General features: G+C 46.0%; 1 protein-coding gene across 1 annotated transcript in view; it reads left to right on the forward strand.

Annotated features, from left to right (window-relative positions):
* Positions 1-15,817, forward strand: part of BRPF3 (bromodomain and PHD finger containing 3) — a 35,778-nt gene extending 19,961 nt beyond the window's left edge. The window contains exons 9-13 of the mRNA XM_056132371.1: positions 1,764-1,857; positions 5,894-5,991; positions 9,167-9,264; positions 14,233-14,387; positions 15,600-15,817. Coding sequence (XP_055988346.1) covers positions 1,764-1,857; positions 5,894-5,991; positions 9,167-9,264; positions 14,233-14,387; positions 15,600-15,783 — 629 coding nt within the window. The 3' untranslated portion in view covers positions 15,784-15,817. The remainder of the gene's footprint in view (positions 1-1,763; positions 1,858-5,893; positions 5,992-9,166; positions 9,265-14,232; positions 14,388-15,599) is intronic.
* The last annotated feature ends 5,360 nt before the right edge of the window (positions 15,818-21,177 follow it).

The following is a 21,177-nucleotide window of genomic DNA, read 5'->3' on the forward strand; positions in this document are numbered from 1 at the left end:
CTTGGCAGAGCATCGGGAATCAAGGGTAGATGGGTGAGGTGGACTAGGGTGTGCAAGGCCTCCACTGACAGAATAACTTAATCTTGGTGTGGGATAAGGCTGGCTTGCCCCGCTGGGAATGAGCTATTGTTGACTTTCGCTCCTATTTCCCTTCGTTGTAGTGGCTTTTGTTTGTGTGGCTGGCATATGCTTTTTTCTGCTTATCTGTCTTGCCTAACTCTTTGCAGCAGTACCTCCCTTTCCCATTTAGCCAAATGTCCCTCTTTTAGGTCATCAAGTAGATAAATAGAATCAGGAACTTGAGATCTGAGTTAGGCAGACCCCCAACTTCAGATCCCATCCTCTACGAACTGTGCCCTCAGGGGCACCAGTTAAACGAACATATTTCCAATATAAAGCTAGTTGTACCTACCTTGCTGATCTCTTAAAGATATGGAAGTAATCTGTATAAAGCACTTACAATCGTTGGTTACAGTTGTTGATGACATCCTGTTAGTTATATCTGGTGTCACCAAAACAATGCCCTAAGAATGGAAAATCCTGCTGCAGGGAAATAAACTAGACCTCAGTCACATTCTATCTGACAGGGCCCACTCATTGGGGAAACTTCCAGAATCTATTCCTTCCCACCGGCCTAGCTGTTGATATTTTGCAGGTGAGGCACCTGCAGCACAGCTAGCTGGTTTTGATCATTTTGAATCAGGTCATTGTGTTAAAGGCAGAGCCAGGTCAAAATCAGTTGTTTTTCTCTTGGACACCTGCCCTTACTGGTACAACTTGCCTCCAGTCTGTGGCTAAGGGGTCTGTGATTTAAACTATTGAGCTCTTCTTCGCTTAGTGATCAGACTTGTAGGCTGGACTGTAGTTAGGAATTGCAGCTGTTGAGAGGAGAGTTGAAGCCTTCACAGCACTTGAGAAACATGAACCCGGGATGACCAGATTTTCTGCAATTGGCTTCTGAAATGTTCCTTGCTGTCAACAGACCTTCTCTCATCCATATTTAAAGGTGTCCTTCATGAGTAAGGAGGTATTAGCTTTACTTTACAAAGTCAGTGTGAGGAGGAAAGGGGATCTGTAGCTCCAAGTCCAATCTGGCACTCAGGGAATTGTGATTCTCCATCCTAGGGAAGTAAGCGTGGACGGCTTTAGTTTGTTGAACAGTCCCTCCCCCATTCTCCACAGACTAGCTCTACTAGATATCTCAGGGTGTGGTTGACAAAGTCCTTATCCTGTCCCAGCCTTCCCTGACAGTATCACCAAAGAATGGTGCAGGCTGCTGCCAGCCGTGTGACAGATAGGGTGTGTGAGTGTTTATCTCAAGAGTCAAGGTGGGTGGCCTCCCCAGAGGCACAGGAGACTCCCTGATAATTGAGGATCGAAATTAGAAACAAAACCGGGGAATTGTGAGCCAGCTGGGGTGGGGAAGTCATAATATTTCCCTTTGAAATCAATTGACAGTAAATGGCGCGAACTGTGCCCTGGTGTTTTTTAAAGTGAAACCAGAAGGATTGGAAGGATTGGAAAGCAGAATGCAGTGTCTGCTCATTTCCCGAGCTGACAGTATTCCCTCAAACCTTTATTAGTTTCTCTTTACCATCCAAGTACTTTTCGCTTTCCAAAAGTTCGGAGAAGCAGCGTCCCTCCCCAGTCTTCCTCAGGGAGCGCTCTCGAGGTGGGGTAGCTGCCTCAGGCTGCAGATGGGGGGGATGGGGGGGTGGGAAGAGGGTCTTAGCTCTTAGGCTCATTGTGTGTGTCCTTGGCAGGTGTGACTAACGGCTTTGGAAAACACGCTGAGAGTGGGTCTGACTCAGAATGTAGTTTGGGTCTCAGTGGTGGACTGGCATTTGAAGCTTGCAGGTAAGAACATTTGTCCCCAAAGCTTTGTTAGCCACTCTAGAGACCACTCTTTATTCTCAGTTCAGGTACAGGTTGGACCTCTTGCTTTCTTAGCGTGTTTATTTTTTTCCCCCCATCCTGGCTATTTCCTGAAGCATCTGATCTGTAATTGGTGACTCCTAAGAAAATGTGTAACTCTTGATTCTCATAACTGGTCTTATTGAAGGGAACGAGTCCTGATACGGCTTTTTTGTTTGGTTGGGTTTTTTTGTTTTTGGGGGGCCACAGTCGGCAGTGCTCAGGGGTTATTCCTGACTCTGCACTCAGGAACTTCCTGGCAGTGCTTGGGGACCATACGGGATACAAGGAAAACGCCCTGCCCCCAGTCTCCCTTGAGCCTGAATGTTTTATAGGATTTTTGTGGCAGAATTTGACTCCAAAGGGTGGGGACAGCTGAGTATTGCTCAGTGTAGTTAGCAAGTGAGCCAGCGACCTCAACCCTTCCTGCCTGCCCTGGCCCACTTAGATAACCCAGCTAACTACAGACATGTCTTCACCCTTCGCGTTTTGGGAGGACATCATAACAATAGTCTTCTTTGAAATTTAGTTTGGGGATAAGATCCGAGCACTGCCGGGTGTTGCCCCAGTTGTTCCCAGCACTGCCTGGCTTGAGCTTGCACAACCGGGCCAAGTATTGCCGGGAGTGGTCCCAAAGTCCCCAAGCACTTCTGAGGACTCCTGCCCCAAGTGAGACATTGACCATGAATTATGAAGTTACTAGTGATTTTTTTTTTTTTTCGCTTTTTGGATCACACCCGGTGATGCTCAGGGGTTACTCCTGGCTCTACACTCAGGAATTATTCCTGGTGGTGCTCAGGGGACCATATGGGGTACTGGGAATCAATCCTGAGTGCAAGGCAAACACCCTACCCTCTGTGCTATCACTCCAGCTCCTTATTAGTGATTTTTTTAAAAAATCAATTCACTAGTAATATTTTTTTGTTGTTTGATTTTTTTTTAAGTGTGTGTGTGTGTGCGTGTGTTTGTGTGTGTATGTACTATACCCAGAAGTGCTCAGGGATCACTCCTACAAGGCGCCTGGGAATCAAATCCGGGTTGCCCGTGTGTAAGGCAAGCGCCCGATCCTCTGTTTCTCTTTTCAGTCCCATAATATTTCTTATGTAACTGCCATTTATTGTCTACTAGGTATGTGTTGTACCATGTACTTTCTATGTATTAATCCATAAACCCTTCATAATCCTTTAAAAGGTTAAGTAACTTGCTTAGTGTCACAGAACAAGTTAATGAGTAGAAGAGTTAAGTCTTGAACCCAGGTAGTGCAGCTTAGAGTTTCTCTCTTAACAACCTAGTGGGGGCTGCCTTGTTGTGTTTGAAACTATTTCTCTCGATCCATGTTAATTTTTTCCTGATAAAATTCCTGCTACCTTCCATTCATGTATATCCTCAGAGAGCTTGGCCTGAGACCAGTGACATTTATGTAGAGTGAGTGTGAACTGCTAAATGTGAACTGGGTGCCAGTGTTATTTTCCTTCTAAATAGGTCCTAATTTTGAAGAGCAGGATAAAAGTTCCCGTCCTGCTAGTTACTGAAGGAATATGACTCACTGGGCTCTGATTGTACAGGCTTTTCTGTAAAAGACAATGGTTAAGTCAGTTATGAGTCAGTTAAACAGGAATACCCTACGCGACCACCGGCCCTAACCTTTTCCTCTTCTTATCTCATCAGTACTTTTTTTTTATTAAGCAATATGCAATATTGTTTTATTCTACATGGATTTGAAGCAAAACATTGACATTTTCATCTGTTTTGGAGTCAGCCAGGGCAAAGGTTTTCCTGATTTTCATCCAATTGATGGGGAAACCTATTTTCAGTGACTCGAGAGCTGACAAGTTAGTTCTCTTAAAACTGGCTTTGCTTTCACTGCAATTAGTCAATTTTAAATCAAATTAAATTAGTCAGTTTTAAATCACAGTGTTTGTGGTGGCATTGCCCTGAGTAGATCTCAAAGTGCCAGGTTATTTTAAAATGAAATGATGGAGGTGAAGGTGGGGAGGAGTCTAAAAATTATTATCGGTATCAAAACTTAAAGAAAAGAAGATAATTTTTTTCTAGTACAAAATATAGTTGATGTGCTCAAATGTGGCAATGTTTTAACTGTGAAGTAGAAGAGTCCAGAATGTATTCTCAGGATAGCACTTTGGATGGTCATTTTCACATCCTCTGCCAACCATTTACACAAGTTGTTACAAAACTAACAAAGGAGATGGTATCTGCTGGGTGCTGGGGATTTTGTCAGGCACCTGTGAGGGGGCAGGCCGAAGATGAAGACTGTGGGCAGAGCCAGTGGTTAGCTCTGACTCTCCGACTAATGCAGAGTAGTTTATCCTGTAAGAGTTAGGGACTTGGGGCTGGAGTGATAGTACAGTGGGTAGGGTGTTTGCCTTGCATGCAGATGATCCAGGTTCAATCCCCGGCATCCCATCCCCAAGCACCGCTGGGAGTAATTCCTGAGTGCAGAGCCAGGAGTAGTTTCTGAGCATTGCTGGGTGTGACCCAAAAAGCAAAAAAAAAAAAAAAAAAGTTAGGGACTTGAAGAGCGATGGTGATATCCAGAATATGGGTTTTGGGTGGAGGCCTTCCAAATGGTCCACTGTTGAACCCATGCTGAATTTGTAAGAAGTCATTGTCCTTCGGGGTTTGTGTGCCAGATGATGGTTCTCATCTGACTGTCTCATCATTTGCTTTTGGATGCACCCAAAGCAAAGCCATGTCTCCTGTCCACTTACAGAGGATTTTTAATTCCACTGGGAAGGTGAGTCCAGGGAGATCAGGCTTTAGTTGCTAGCCCTGAGACTGGGCAGGTACTGTTGAGTGCCAGTACCCGGGCCAGGCCAAGGATGACTTTCCATGTTGGAGATCATGCTCAGCCTGATGGATAAGGAAGGCTGTTTTTTTTCCACCATCCTTCCCATCAGGGGGCTTCTTTAGTTTTTTGTACTACAGATTATTGACCTTTTTTTTTCTAATAATTTTTTCTTTTCATGTTGAAACACATAGCAATAATATTTTAAAAGTTGATGGAAAAGAGCCCTAGCCCTGTTATTTTTGCTCATAGGCTTCCAGTTATGAGTCTACATTAGAATTGCTTAGGGAACTATGTAAAAATACTGATAACTGGGTGAGTCACAGATATACCTTTACTCTGTTATTACTAATCTTATTTTTGCCTCTTAGCCTTGGTCTATTTTTTGGTCAACTCCTTGCAGTCATCTTAAAAAATACATCAGTGTACTTGTTAATTTAAAAAATAGAAAATCCATCTCTATCTAAGAAAAACTTCACATACTTAAAGTAGAAGTGAGAAGTGGATCTTTTTTTCCCCTCCAATCTAAAAATGTCTTTTCTAATTAAGGAAGTGAGACAAGAAAATCTGGGAAAGAGACATATTTGAGCCTCAAAAATAAAATTGGTATTTTAAAGAAATAGCAATGTACACCACAGAGTAAAGAATTTAGGTCAGCTGGGGATGGTCACATGCATGGTCAGACCACTTAGACTTGGAAAGGTTTGTGCCTGCCACACTCTTTAGAAAAATCACTCAGTAACCCCCTGGAAATCTATCTTCTTTAAAGGAACAAAAAGAAATATCCCCTGCATTTGTACCCCAAACTACTACCACCTCGCCCCACCCCCACCACTCATCGTTCCAGTGCCCCCTGGGCAGGGGCAGAGAGGAGGACAGGGAGGTTTCTCCCACTTTGGGAAACCCTGGTCTAGGTGAACTCTGTATCAGGGAGCAGGCATCTCCTTGTAGGTTCTGTCCTGTCACCCGAGTGATATTTTTCCTCAGAACCTCATGGGAGTTTTTTTCAGGAGAAAAAAAAAATGGGTAGGAATGATTGTGTGGTAAGTTAGGGTCATTCTGGGAGCAAAATGCTTAAAGGGTTTTGCAACTCCACTCCTGTCGGAGATGGGAAAGCAAGTATAGTCATTGAAAGGGCTCATTTTGCCTCTTTCTCCCCTGCTCTGTGTGTAGTGGCCTGACGCCCCCCAAACGCAGCCGTGGGAAACCAGCCCTGTCCCGAGTACCCTTCCTGGAGGGTGTGAATGGAGACTCTGACTACAATGGCTCAGGTGAGGAGTAGTGTATTGGTGGAGGGGGATGGAGGGCGTTGGGCATTGGGCTTTCCACAGAGCCCAGGCTGCAGGGTACAGTTAACCCTTGAGTTCTCCAAACCTTGGGCACTAGGCAGGGAAATGGCCCTCACTTCCAGCTCATTCCTATCATTTTTTTTTTCCCAAAAGAAATTACTTAAATTTGAATGAGGAATACATACTCATGGAATTAAAATCAGAGGCACAAAATGGAATAAAATACAAAGGCCCCTCTTGCCTCCCTGGAATAACCACTGTTAAGAGTTTCTTTGGTGTCCTTCCAAATGTTAATCCATACATAAACAAGCAAAAACATGTGTGTATATTTGAGTGAATAGAGAAGCCTAATATATATGTGTGTGTTCTGCTATATCCTTTTTTCCCCTGTTACTATTATGTAAAAGTCATATATCCTTCTGTACTTTTAATTGGTTGCCTACTATCCCACCTCAGAATGCTGTCATTTACTTAGCCAACCTTCTATCGTAGACAGATGTTTAAATTATCATTTTTTTGTTTTATTCAGTGTTGCAGTGATTATAGTGATTGTAGCCTTGTACAGAGAACATTTTCTGCCTTTGGGGAGCATATCTGTGGAAGTAGGGTTGCCGTATTGAAGGAAGTATGAATTTGTAACTTCAATAGTTATTGCCAGGCTGCCCTTCCTGGAGTGTTCAGGGATGGCCTGCATCATTGAGTCTCATCCATAACTATAATCTCTTGTAATTTGATGCGTCTGGCCCTCTCCTCATGAGACATTCTCCTCCACCTGATCCACATGGTAATATCCATGAGTCTCCTTAGACCAAGGGAACTTAAGGGTAGGGAAAGGCCAAAGGAGAGAGGTAGGATGGTGAGTAGATGGAACAGGTACAGAGCAGGCTATTCTTGGCTTACCTCTGTCAGTACTTGGATGGGGGCTTGGGCTCCTGGATGCTTCCATCTAACAGGCAGACTTCAGGCCTTCTCTTTCCTCCTTCCTTTCCCTACCTGCTTTATTTTCCTGCAGCATCAGCTTCCTTCTCTTGTGTATGTTGATGAATGCATGCATGTGTGTTTCATTCCTGTCTGACTGTCAGTGCCTAGAAGGCAGGGCTCATAGATGAATTTGTACAGCACCTAGCTCGAAACCAGAAGCAAATTAGTATATGCTTTGTGCTGGTGACAGTGAATTCTTGTTTTATTTTTCAACACATAATATTGATTAAAATAATGCCAAAGGGAATTTTAAGAGAAAATCGACCTCCCACTGTCCCATCACTTAAACACCGTTGTTTTCATTTCTCTGTATTGCCTTCTGCTATTTCAGGCACAAAATGATATCCAAAACACATGTTCTTTTGTAGTCTCCTTTTTTCAGTGTTATTTCATACTTATTTTAGGTTGATACATGATCTTTATATATCTCATGTTACTGGAACAAAGTATCTTCCAGTTGATGCATTTTATTTTATGTAATCTTTCTAGTGTTAGACATTTGGGTTATTTCCAACTTTTAACATTATATACGTAAGGTTCACTGCATATTTACAAAATGTTGTGAACACAAACTTTTGTTTAAAAATCCTTTTGTCTTTAGTTTTCTTAGAATAAATTTCCAGAAATTAATTAGAGCAGATATTCATACTTTTTTGGTGTGTGGCTTTTGAGACATACTGCCAAATAATAGTTGGAAAGGCTTGCACTGATCTGCACTTTCCTCAGCAGTGGATGATTACAACAGCTTCCCACAGCTGCCTTTTCAGGATTGAATTTTGTCTTTTCATTGTATTGCTATTGAGTCAATAGGTACAAAATAATACTTCATTATTATTATAGTGCAGTTTTTACAAACTGTAAATGAGGAAACTAATGTTTCTTTAGAAACATGATTTCTACTCTGAAATTTGGGCCTTATCCCTGATGAGAGTGATCACTTCTGCGTTCCCAGTCTCTGGATGTCAGGAAGGGAAGGTAGTTTTCCGGAGTGGAAGCATTTGTTCCGCATTCATGGATGTGTGTTGCAACGCTGGGTGCAGAACAAAGTAAGCTTAAGAGGCAGAGCCTGCCCATGGCAGATCCCTTAGCACAGGATCTGACAAAAGCAGATACGAGAAGGAACTGTAGACCTCTTGGCTCTGTTGAGTGTTACACAGCTGGGTAACCTAGATTGTCTGGCGTAACCCTGTAAGGAAAGAAGTCAGTTAGCAAGTGGTTTCACTGTATGTCCTTCCCAGACATCTTTTTCCAAGAAGCCTCCGTCATGAGGTTTCCCTCTTCAGGGAGATTTGGAGTCTGTGGCTTGGCCAGACTGGGTTGTGATTCTTCTTCATGTACCCCTGGTGTGAAGCAGTGGAAGGAACGTCATTTGAGGGTACTAGTCCAGAGATTGGCAAACTATAGTTGGTTTTTTGTTTTGGTAAGGGCCTGTGAACTAATTGTGGTTTTTATTTTTTCAAATGATTGGAAAGAAAAATCAAGGATTTCTGTTTAGAATGTGAAATTACATGAAATCCAAATTTCAGCATCAAAAAAGTAAAAGTATTAAAAACACGCAATTATTGGTTATCAATGATAGATTTCATGCTTTAATAGCAGAATTAATACAGTTGGCTCTCCATACCCATGGATTCTACATGCACAGATTCAACCAACTTCAGTTCAAAAATCATATGATATTGGTAGACCTGCAATGTTTCCATCTTTACTGAACATATGCTGAATTTTTTCCTTTATTCCCTAAACAGTATAGTGTAACAGCTAGTGACACAGAATTTACATTGCATTAGGTATTATATGTCACCTAGAGATACGATATGGGAGATTGAGCAGTAGGTTCAGTGCAGGTACTACACCATTTTATATGAAGGACATGAGCGTCGCTGGATTTTGACATTTGCAGGAATCTTATTTGGAACCAGTCCCTTGCAGGCCACGAGGGACAACTGTACTTACAACAGAGACCAAGTGGCCCACAAAACTTAAAGTATTTACTCTTGGGGCCTTTGCAGAACAAGTTTGCCAACCCCTGATCTAGTCTAAGAACTTCTAAGGAAAGGGTGGAGGGGATGTCGCTGACTCATTCTTGGGCTGCCCCAGTTAACTGGAGGGCAGGCCTTCTGGGCACCATTCCAAGTCCCTTTGGGCACTGTCTCCTCCCCTCCCCCACCCCCAGGCAGAAGCCTCCTGATGCCCTTTGAAGACTGCGGAGACCTGGAGCCCCTGGAGCTGGTGTGGGCCAAGTGCCGAGGCTATCCCTCCTATCCCGCCTTGGTGAGTCTGCCCCAGACGCCACCCTCCCTCCGCTGCCTTGCCTTGGGGGCTTATCTGATTGGATCAAGCCAGCAGAGTGGTGGGAATCAGGGTGCCTTGAGCTGCAGAAGGGAGGGAGGTAATACCCCCGAGTGGGTGGGGCAACCCAGTGAGGTTTCCAGCCTGTGACCCTTAAAACAGGCTAAAGTATCTCAACAGAGACTAGGGCTCTTAGGAATTTAATAGCTTTTCTCTGCTTTTGCATAAAAATGTGCTCATTGAGAATTTTAAAAGCTGCTAGTAATGCTTAGATGCTTTATTGAATGTTAGTTGTGCTAATTTTTTGAACTACTGAGAGAGGTTTAGTTCTCTTTATCTTATAGGGAAGATAACTAAGGCTCTGTTACCCATGGTCAGCTAGCTGTTACGTGGCAGGGTTGGAATTTCAGCTAGCACTCAAAATATGTGATTTGTAAAGCCTGTGTTCTAGCCACTGAGTTCAGAATCATACATAGTCTCAATTCCATCTATTCAGAGATAACTCTTTGGTTATCCACTCAGCCTTTTTTGTTTGTTTGTTTCATGTATAGGTATGAGACAATTTAACCTCCCGTTCACTTAACAGCTTTTAGCCTAAACCGTAAACAGGCAAGTCTCAGGCCATTAAGCATTCTTCATCAACATTACTTTAATGACTGCATTGTCTTCATTTGTATGTGTGTACCTTATTTTAACCATATCCCAGTTGGTCATTTGAGATTGCTCTGAGTGTTTCACTATGGTAAACAACTGGCAGTAAACATGGCGTTAGTTTTCCTTTTGTGCACAACCATGACTGTCTCTTTACAGTGAATTCTTAGGAGTGCCTTCCTGGGAAAAGTGTATGCACAATTATGATACAAGTCACCAAGTGGCCCTTTATAAAGGTAGTTCCAGATTTTATTCCCACCAGCATTAACAAAATTTTCTATTTCACCTCAGTAGCACGTCTTAGCGCTTTTTGTATATAGGGAAGGCAATGGTCAGATGGCCAGCCTTGGAAGATACTAATTCTAAACCTTAAGAATCATTTGGAGAAATTTTCAGATGCTGGAGGTGTTCCGGATAACCTTGGCACATGGGCAGCAGAGGCCAAGGGCAGGAGTCAGCTCAGGATCTCAGTAAGGCACTTGGGTCACCTTCCGGGCCCTTTCTCTCTGGGAAGGGATATTTTTGGGGGATGGGGTGGGCAGAACCCACACCCAGCAGTGTTCATATATTATTTTTGGCTCTGCACTCAGGAGTTCCTCCTGGTAGTGCTTGATGGATCATATGTGATGCTGGGAATCAAACCTGGGTCATCCTTGTATAATACATGTGCCCTATCTGTTGTACTATCGTTCCAGCCCTGGGATATTTTTTTAAACAATATAGAAACTAAGGCCCCATCTCAGAGATAACAAATTAGATTCTGTAAGGCCAGACTGAGACATGAAATATTTTTCTCTTTTAAATAGGGGTCCTTCTAGTATTGTTGAGGTCCAGGACCACTCCCGTTGATGGAGGCCTGATAGTTCAGTATATGGGTCTGGTGATACGGTGCCCTCATGCCCATTAGTGCCAGAGGGCCACCTGACCACACCCAGTGGTGATCACAGGGACCATGTGATAGTGGGAACCAAACTGGGCCTCATGTTTGTAAGCTTGTACCTCCACCTCTTTAAGTTCTCTCGCCTGCCTGACAGGAGTATTTTGTACAGGAAATCAGTAGCTGGACTGAGAATCGCCTGCCTACCTCACGTGTACACACAAAACTGCTCCTCCCACCTCTTTCATGTCTGTGCCTCTTTCAAGTCTCACAGTAGCTACTTAAAGAGGGCAGGTGCTTAGATCCTTTTTGAATTGTTGAGGAAACTACAGCTCCATAATTTGTTGAATCCCTTGTTGTTGGCCTTACTCCCTCAGCAGGGACTCCTGGGAAAACTGCACTGAGATTGGGCCACCGAGGAGGTTGGGTGTGGAACTGCCTTCTTGGCCTACTCATACGACCCCAGTTCATCAGCCTCAGAAAAATTACTCAGGCTATGTTTTTTTTTTTTTAATCTCACAATGCAAAAAGTGAAAAACAAACTCTTTTCCTAAAAATCTTCAGTTGTCTTGTTAATCCAACTTTTTCTTTTGTGATTAAAATAATGAAATAAAATAATTAAAATAATTTATTCACAATATGAGGATCCCACCACCTGAAGACTGTCTGTGTTTTATTTGGTACATGTTCTCCTAGGCATTTTCCTATTCAGACTTAAAACATGTATTTTTGTCTATTGTTAATATATAGTTTTTAAGGGATATTTATTTTTGTTTTATTTCCATTTTAACTCTTGCTTTCAATTTTTGTTTGTTTGGGGGCCACGCTAGCAGTGCTCGGGTTGCTGCCAAATGGTGTTCAGGGGACCATGTGTTGCTGGGGACGAACCAGAGTCAGATGCATGCAAGGCAAACTCCATAACCCCTGTACTCTCTGACTCCTGAATATCTTGTTTTTTAAAAATTTATTTTGGTAGCTAGAGAGATGACCCAGTGGGCTGAGTGTGTGCTCGGCTTGCAGGAGACCCAGGTTTGATGTTCCGTACTGCACAGTCTGCCAGGTACTGAGCCAGGAGCACCTCTGAGCACTGCCTGGTGTGGCCTGTCCACCCACCCAAAATGTTTTGTTTTGTTTTGTTTTATAAAAGTAGTGATCTACATGATAGATATTTGGAAAAATACAGAAAAGCAGCACAAACCCTTCCTTCTAAGATGTTGACTGTATGCATTTTGGATTACTCCTATTTATTATGTAGAGCTCTAAATCATGCATTTATTATATATTAAAATTTTTGTGGGCTGGAGCAATAGCACAACAGTAGGGCGTTTGCCGTGCATACAGCCGGCCTGGCTGAGCTGGGTTCGATTCCTCTCAGACAGCCTGGCAAGTTACCGAGAGTATCTCGCCCACATGGCAAAGCCTGGCAGCTACCCATGAGATATTCAATATGCCAAACACAGTAACAACAAGTCTCATGATGGAGACGTTACTGGGCCCGCTCGAGCAAATCGATGAACAATGGGAGGACCGTAACCATGACCGTAAAATTTCTGTATGTTTGTTTTTGTTTTGGGGCCACACACAGCACTGCTCAGAGCTTACTCCTGGCTCTGAGCTCAGTGATTGCTCCTGGTAGGGCTTAGGGGACTATATGGGTGTTGGGCATCAAACCCATGTTGGCCATGGGTAAGGCAAGTTCTGTACCTATTGTACCTCCTCTCCAGCCTAGTGTAAATTTTTTGTTTGTTTCCAGGCCATACCTGGCTGTGCTCAGGGCTTACTCCTGACTGCGCTCAGGAGTCACTCCTGGAGGGGCTTAGGGGACTGACCGTATGGGGTGCTGGGGATCAAACCTGGGATGACCGCATGTAAAACACGCACCCTACCCACTATGCTGTCTCTCCAGCCATTCCCCCCTCCACCCCCTGCCTCCAGCATCTGTTCAGTTTTATGCTAAGCTTTATTTCCATGTTTTACATCTCCATAAACCACATTGAGTGATTGGATCATTGCTGATTATTTTGGGACTTACTGGCCTCTACTTTAAGAAGGGAGGAGCACTCCCTAAAAGTGGCAGATTTACCCTTCTTGTCTCTATCCTGAAGGAACATCATTCACAATCTACATTACATTCCCAGTAGGAATCAGCTTGGTTTGATCCAAAGGAAACTATCAGAATATCCCCACCATTTTGTAATTGGGGAAACTTAGGAGGCTCGGATCTCTCTAGAACCCTGAGGTCTAATCCCGGGAAGGAGAGATGACTGGGGGAAAATACTTTGTCCTGGTCACGCTGCCAGGGACAGGTTAGGGTGGTTCTTCCTTGAACTCTTTAACAGAACACCTGCTTTTAGCAGCTTATCTTGAGGGGGATGCAGGGAAGCTGGCAGACACCCAGAGGTAAATAATGAGAGCAGTTTATTAGAAGAGGCCTCTGGAGTACAGGGTATAAGAATTAAGATTGTCCTGTCTCTGGAGGAAACTGCTTCCTTAGTAAGCTTGCCGCCTCCTGGCATTAGTGCACAAAGATGATTACCAGCGAACTGCTTCAAAACCTGGGACTGAGGAAAAGGCGGCAGGCAGCAGAGGCCTAAGCCTAGTCTGGCCACCTGGATTTATTTAGTTACAGCCTGACTTTCAGCAGCTACATCCTTCTGTGCCTGGTGCTTTCCTCTGTCAGCGAACTCAGCATCAGCTAGAGGATGAAATGAGATGGTGAAGAGTGAGTAATCAGGAGCTGTGGTAACTGTCAGCGCTCTGTAGAGCAAGAGAATGAGCGTGTTGATACCACCAAGCGTTTGGGGAGTTTGTGATCTTGTGGGTTAATTCTCCCAGTGACCACCGTTTCCAACACTCCATTCTCCAGTGATCCATACTCGCTCTTCCTGCTTCTCTCAGCCCTTCCCATGATGTCTCACCTAGGAAAGGGGTGGACAGCCATAGCTCAGTTAGGTGGACTTGAAGGGATGCAGCCCTCCAGCTGTTGCAGAACCTGCCTCTGGGCCACGAAGGGAGGTCCTTAAGTATTTGAAGTGCACAGGTTCTGTGGGGGAAATGGCAGAGGAGAAACAGGTCAAAAACCAAAGCAGCTTCACTCTTGCCCAGGGCACATTGGGAGGGAGGAGTTGAGCTCTCTGGCCTGAACATTGGAGACAGCCACTCAGTTGTCATCCCCTCTTGCTGGCTTTCCATTACTTACTTCACTTGGGGGCCTCCCTGCGGACCACATGCTCTCATTAGATCTGATTGGACAAGGCTAGAGGGTAGGGCAATCCTCTGGAGAAACGTTTCTATGTTGGGGTGCCGAGGGTCATGGAAAAGGTCAGCCCCCTCCATGGTTCAGCAGCCAATCCTGGGGCAGGGATCCCTACTTGCCCCATATACCCCCCCAAGCTGAATATTACTTTCTTTCTTGCTTCTAGATCATCGATCCCAAGATGCCCCGGGAGGGCCTCCTGCACAATGGGGTCCCCATCCCTGTCCCCCCACTGGATGTGTTGAAGCTGGGAGAGCAGAAACAGGCCGAGGCTGGAGAGAAGCTCTTCCTTGTCCTCTTCTTTGACAACAAGCGCACCTGGTGAGTGACAGCACTGCCCAGGGGGGGCCCACGTTGGGATAAGTGGCAGCCAGGAAGTTGACAGGCTTGAGAGATCCTCCAGGATTGTCACCCTCCCTCATCCATGTGAAGGTGATGTGTTACTGCCGGTGGCCACAGAAGAGGAACTCAGTGTTACTGACAGCACTGATGAGCAGTGTCAGGGAAGGGTGCAGCTGTGGGCAGAGATTGTGCTGAGCCCACCCTCCAGGGACCTTAGCCGATCCCCCTGGTGAGCTCTGGAGCTGGGTCTTCATAAACCACTGAGGAATTAGAGCTGTGTCTTTGTACCCTTATGTCAGCTAGTTCCAGGCTAGCCCTGGGGTGTGGGGCAGACTTGGACCAGGCAGCTCCTTTGGTGGCGGGTGATTCCTGGAGAGAGCCTCACTGAGCTCCTGTCAGCAGCTACAGGGGACTAAGAGGACAGGTCTCAGTCTTAAGGGGGAGTCTGGGCCATGCTGGGGTCACTTGCCTGGGCCCAACTGGCTCATGACTTGGGAACTTCAAGTTTTACTTAGCAGCAGCAGCAGCGGAAGAATCTGTTAGCTCGGCTCCTGTCCATGGAGGAGGAGCGACTTGCTAGTGAAAAAGTGAGAGTAACTGAGGATAGTCGCTGCCGCTGGCCAAGTGTTTCCTCTGTGCTCCTGTGAGGGCTTCACCAACCTCCACTACACTTACTTCTCATTCAGATCTTCAGTTTACACAGTCCACTTTGCAGATGAGGAAGCTGAGGCCTAGAAAACCAAGCCCTACCACCACCGCACATGGCCCAGCCAGAACTGGGATGCCAGCTTGGGATTTGGCTCCCAGGGCTGCCTTGTCACCACCTGTTCGTATCACCCGAGGGTCTTCTTCAGAACACCGCAAGGTGCAGGCCCTGTCACAGATCGGTTTCAGTTGCAGACAAGAGCCTCACTTTCTTGTCTTAGCTCCCTGTTCCCCAAGGGTGAGGCCCAGAACCCCAGATGGCTTCACGGGCCATCCCTCTGTCCCCGAACCTTAGCTGTCTCGGGGAAAGAAGAGATGGGGGCATTGGTCAGAAGAGGGTCCCTGGGCAAGTACCCACGCTGTCCCCCTCTGCTCTCCTGTCCTTTCCCCTCGTTTTGGAATTGCTGCTCCTGGGGAAGTGGGCATAGAGGAGCCTCCTCACAGGGCCCACCATAGCCTGGGCCTCTTCCTGTGCTTCTGTTTTAGGCAGTGGCTTCCCAGGGACAAAGTCCTGCCCCTTGGAGTGGAAGACACCGTGGACAAGCTCAAGATGCTCGAAGGCCGCAAGACCAGCATCCGCAAGTCAGTGCAGGTGGCCTATGACCGAGCAATGATCCATCTGAGCCGAGTTCGGGGCCCCCATTCCTTTGTAACTTCCAGCTACCTGTAAGGGCAGGGCCTGGTCAGCGTCTCCTGGGGGCCCGGAGAAGCCTCTTCCTGCCCCAATGGAGGAATGACTTGGCAGCTTCCTCTTTTCGTGTCGGGCCAGGGACTAGGCTGTGTTTGTGTCGTCCCTCTCCTCCCTGCCCAAGGGCTAGGCCCCAGTTCTCACCAACCACATGGTTCCTCTGGTGGGCCTCCTGTGTGCCAAAAACTCCCCCTGAGCTCCCTGGCAAATCCACGGAAGACCCCGCTAGAATTCGGAAGCCGTCAAGCCAGGGTCCATTGAGGAGGGGCCTGGGCTCTTAGCCACGGGAGTGTCTGGCCCGCTCCATCCCACTCCCACACTCCCAACGGACTTCACCTTGATGGGGGGGGAGGGTGAGCCAGGCACCCAGAGGTGCTGTGGGGCCACTGGGGTCCCATGGGGCATCTCCCTGAGCTACCCCACCCCCTTTGTCCATTCTCACTCGTCTCTTCTTCCCCATGTTCTGCCCCTCTGCCCATCCCGTCCCTCCTTCCCTTGCCTTTTCTTGTGCCAAACTGACAGAAATCATCACCAAATTACTCCTTCTCTCTGACGTCTCATTCCCTTTGAGGCCAGCTGCTATGTTAGGTGAGTGCCTCCTCCTGGCGCTGCAGTGCCCAGCACAGAGGTCCGCCTACCGCCCGGGTGACTCCCCCACCCCCCACCCCTGCTTCCACCAGCACATGATCCCCCTGCTTCCTCTGCTGCAGACGCGCCGCTGCCTTGGCGTGGGCCGGCGGCCCTCTCCCTGGCTTGCTGAGAGGGGGACTGAGGTCAGTCAGGCTCCCGTCAGTAGGACGGGCTGGTTGTACACGTGTACATTTGCCCACTGAGAGCAGGAGGGTTGTTGGGGTGCATGTGCCCTCTCATTTCTCCTCTCCATGGGTTCTCCTTTGTGGTAACCTGGGCCTTTGGTCTCGCTGTTTTGGCGCCACAGTTGGCCCTGGCGCCTGCGGTCTGGCATCTTTCTTCCATGTCCTGTGCCCTGCCTTGCCAGCCTCTGCTGCTCCCACCTTCCAGATTCAGGGAACACAGCCGCTGTATTGCAAACCCTCTGTCCTCGTCCCTCTTCCTTCAACCCCTTCCCTACTTTCACCTTCTCAAATGCGGAAGGGAAAAAAAAAACAAACTGTGAAAAACAGGGAATGCTGACTGATGACTGACGAACCCACCCAACCTTCAGAGGCTTCCTCGTCTGTTCTCTGGATGTTTCTTTTCACTTCTTAAGCACCAAAGTCGCAGGGCCAGGTTGTAGGCCGCTGAGCGCCGTGTTAATATTTAACCTGATGTTCTTTTTAATTGTTTTAAATTTTTCATAGGGAAGTTTTGGACTAAAACCGTCACTTGGGGAGATCACTGCCATTTTTACACACTCGACTTTGTAAAAATACGACCAACCGACCACTGCAACTTCTTACACATTTGGGACATGAGCCAGAGTTTAAAAGGGAACCAACAAAACTCTCTTAACATAAAGGATGGGGTTTTGGATTTTGTACAATAATGAACACACAGTGCAGCATATGGTTAGGGACGGACATGGTGTATATAATTGTAAAATACTGTTCTAAATTATTCAGGTCTATAGCTTCCATTACTGGATCCTCCATTGTGTGGCTGAGTATTTCCAATGCACACAGTGTGGTTTATTTAAAGGAGCCAATGCGTTCCCCTTCCCCCAGGTAGTTGGTCAGCTGTGGAACTCTGTGACCTTCGTCTCAACCTGTGTTTTAAGGTCTTGGGGCTCTCTCTCTCCCCCCCCCCCCCCCCCCCGCTGCTCTCTCTTCCTTTTCTTTCTTTTCCCCCCAGTCTGTTGGACTTTCTCCGTCTCTCTCTGAGCCTCATTTTTGAAACTGCTCTTTCAGAATGGAAACGACTCAGATCCTGCTGTGGCATGGGGCCTGCGTGTCTCGGTCGCGCCTGCTGTGAAGCACACAATGCTCTATTTATTGTAGAAAGTGACTTTATTTGCTTTCTAGAATTGTTTATAACAGATGGTATAAGAGAGGTAATAAACAGAGAAAAATCTATGCCTTGTAAAGAATACAAAAGTTAATTTTACCTACTATAATATGACTGTCGGAAACTTATTTTCTCTCTGAGAAATAAATGTTCTAATGGGCAGCAGTTGTGCTGTGTTTGATATCATCCATGAGGACTTCCCCCTTCTTTTTCTGATCCCTACAGCTCATCCTTCATGGAAAGCTAGGCACTGTTACGAATAGGGTTGTTACTTCTTGCCATCTATCCCCAAAACAGAAAAACATTAATTTGAATGCATGCCAACAACAGTAACAAGAATGGGTCTCATTTTTCTGACCCTGAAAAAGCCTCCAGTGCGACACTGTTAGGAAGGATGAGTAAAGAGAGGCTGCTAAAATCTCAGGGCTGGGATGAATGGAGATGTTACTGGCTCCCGCTCAAACAAATTGGTGAACAACGGTATGACAGTGATACAGTGATATACACAACTTATGTTCACTGCCACGCTTAGTTCAGTAGCTAAGATATGAAAACAACCCAAATGCTTGAATATGTATGAAGGGATCAAGAAGTTGTGAAATAATATATATAATACACCTACACACATCTATATATATGCACATACACAAAAAAGAATGTTATACAGCTCTTAAGAAAGAACAAAATAATGCAATTGGGTGCAACATGAATGAAACTAGGGGAAGTCACTCAAAAGAAAAAGTAGAGAATAACCTCTCTCATACGTGGGACTGAAAGATACACAGCGGGGGCTGGAGAGATAGTACAGCATCTAGGGTGCTTGCGTTGATGCAGCTGACTTGAATCGATCCCCGGCATCCCATATGGTCCGCCGAACTGTCAGGAGTGATTCCTGAATATAGAGCCAGGAGTTAACCCTGAGCTCTGCTGAGTGTGACCCAAAAAAACAAAAAATGCATAACCAGGTAGCAATAAAGAGTAAAATGACCGCAACAGGAGAAACAGATGCACATAACTAAGTTGGTGGGTGGATGGGTTGAGAAAGGCAATAGTTTTTGCCAGCTCCCAGCTGGAGGACACACTGTCCCTTGCATCCCTAGGGCCAGTGTGGAGGTGGGTTCTAACACTTTTCCTCCATTAGCCTTCCAGAACTGGGAAAGACCCAGCCTTGATTTTAAAAAATTAAAAAACTTTTCATTTTTTTATCCACACCCAGCAGTGCCCATGGGTTCCTCCTGGCTCTGCATTCAGGAATCACTCCTGACAGTGCTTGGGGGAGCCTGTGGGATGTTGGGGATTGAACCCAGGTCAGCTGTATGCAAGGCACGTACTTTCCAGCCCCAGGAGCCTTGGCTGTTTCTCAGTGGGAGAAATGACCCTTTGGATTTCCTTCAATACCTATTTAACCATCTTGGGAAATTCCAACTGAGGACTCGCATCCCGCCTCTGCCCCTGTTGCTGCCTCTCACCTACAGACAGCACGGTAGAACACAGACATATCACGAGTTTCCTAGCTGGAAGCGATTGATTGATTGATTCTATGAACCAACTTGGTCTTCTTTTGAAAGACCAGCAAGATTAAAGAACTTGGTCAAGTTTAGCTGGCCAAGAAATGGGTTTATTTAAAGGACAAAGGCCCTGGCGCCTGCGGTCTGGCCTATGAACCAGGATCTGGCCAGGGCTTTCCTTGTAGGTACTTCAAGGCAGTGATGGCCTCTTCTGTGTCAGAAGCAGTGGTTTCTAGAAATTTCCAGAAAGGAAGCACTCCCAAGGACAAACTTATAGTTGCTGGGCCTAGGGTCACTTTCCTCCATTCACTGCCCAGTGGCATTTTTTTTTTCTTTTTGGGTCATACCCAGCGATGCACAGGGGTCACTTCTGGCTCTGCACTCAGGAACCACTCCTAGCGGCAGAGCTCAGGGGACCATATGGGACGCTGGGAATCGAACCCGGGTCGGCCGCGTGCAAGGCAAACACCCTACCAGTTGTGCTATCGCTCCAGCCCCCCAGTGGCATTCTTGAAGGTGCTGCCTGACTCCTGTGTTGGAAAATAATGTCACAGGCACATTCCTGGGGTTCATGGATCTTCTAAAATGTACTATCTACTAGGTATCAAGAATTCCTCCATAGGACCGTTGGAATTTTTTCTTTTAAATTTTTCTTTTTGGATCACACCCAGCAATATTACAGAGGTTACTCTTATCTCATGCACTCATGAAATATTCCTGGCGGTGTGCAGGGGACCATATGGGATGCTGGGAATCAAAAACCTGGGTCAGCTGCATGCAAGGCAAACACTCTACCCGCTGTCATATCTCTCCAGCCCCTCCGTTGGACTTCCTGTCACTTAAGTTTATAGAGGGTAAAGGTTCTCGATGTGGCTTAACATAGCTTCAGTTACCTCCAGGGTGCTCCTAATACCGTTACATGTGGGGAGCATAGAGAGGCCACCCCCCTCCCCCCCAGGCTCCAGGATACCCAGCCTGGTTAAAGACATGTCCTAGATGACTCTGAGTAAAGGCAGGTTGAGGATAGTCCCATTGCGGGATGGAGGGAGGACGGACAGAATATGCCACTGGGAGAATAAAATCTTAGAAACGAATGAGTCAGGTGGGGCCCAGAGATGGAACTCACTGGTAGGATACCTGTCTTGTAAGCTTGATGCCTTGAGTTCAACTCCTAGCACTGCCCTGGGCCTATGGTCAAGGGCACAATCAAGCCCCTGGGTTAACAACAGGCGGAAGGGGAGGAGTTGAGACCAGAAATACTCAGAAAAATCAAACAGCCGTTGAGGTGGCTCTCTGGGTGTGTGTTCTGCATGCTGCCAACCTGGTTTTAAGATCTGGCACCACTTGGTCCCCTAATACAATCAGGAGTGACCCCCATGCGTTCAGTCAAGTGTAGCCCCCAAATACTGCCAGATCCAACAACAACAACAACAAAAAAGCAGAGAATTCAAGCCTTGAAAAATGAGACTAAATCCTATTTAAGTGCCTGTATTTTGAATTTAAAAATAAGTTGTATTTAGAGTAAGATTCCAAGTTTTTTTGTTTTGTTTTGTTTTTGGGCCACACCTGGAGATGCTCAGGGTTTACTCTGACTCTGCTCTCAGAAATTACTCCTGGAGTTGCTCAGGGAACCATATGGGTTGTTGGGGATCAAACCCAGGTCAGCTGTGTGCAAGGCAAACACCCTACCTGCTAGGCTTTGTCCAGGCCGAAAGATTCCAAGCTTATCCTGAAAATGTATTTTTTTAAAATTTTTTATTTATTTATTTATTTATTTATTTTTATTAGTGAAACACCATGAGGTACAGTTATAGACTTACAAATTTTTGTGAGAACGTTTTTGGGAAAAAAAGAAAAATGACCAGATGGGTCCTACACCTCTTCATTGTACTCATAATGGGATTTT

Source organism: Sorex fumeus, unplaced genomic scaffold (assembly GCF_029834395.1).
Source record: "Sorex fumeus unplaced genomic scaffold, SorFum_2.1 ptg000094l, whole genome shotgun sequence".
Classification (NCBI taxonomy): domain Eukaryota; kingdom Metazoa; phylum Chordata; class Mammalia; order Eulipotyphla; family Soricidae; genus Sorex; species Sorex fumeus.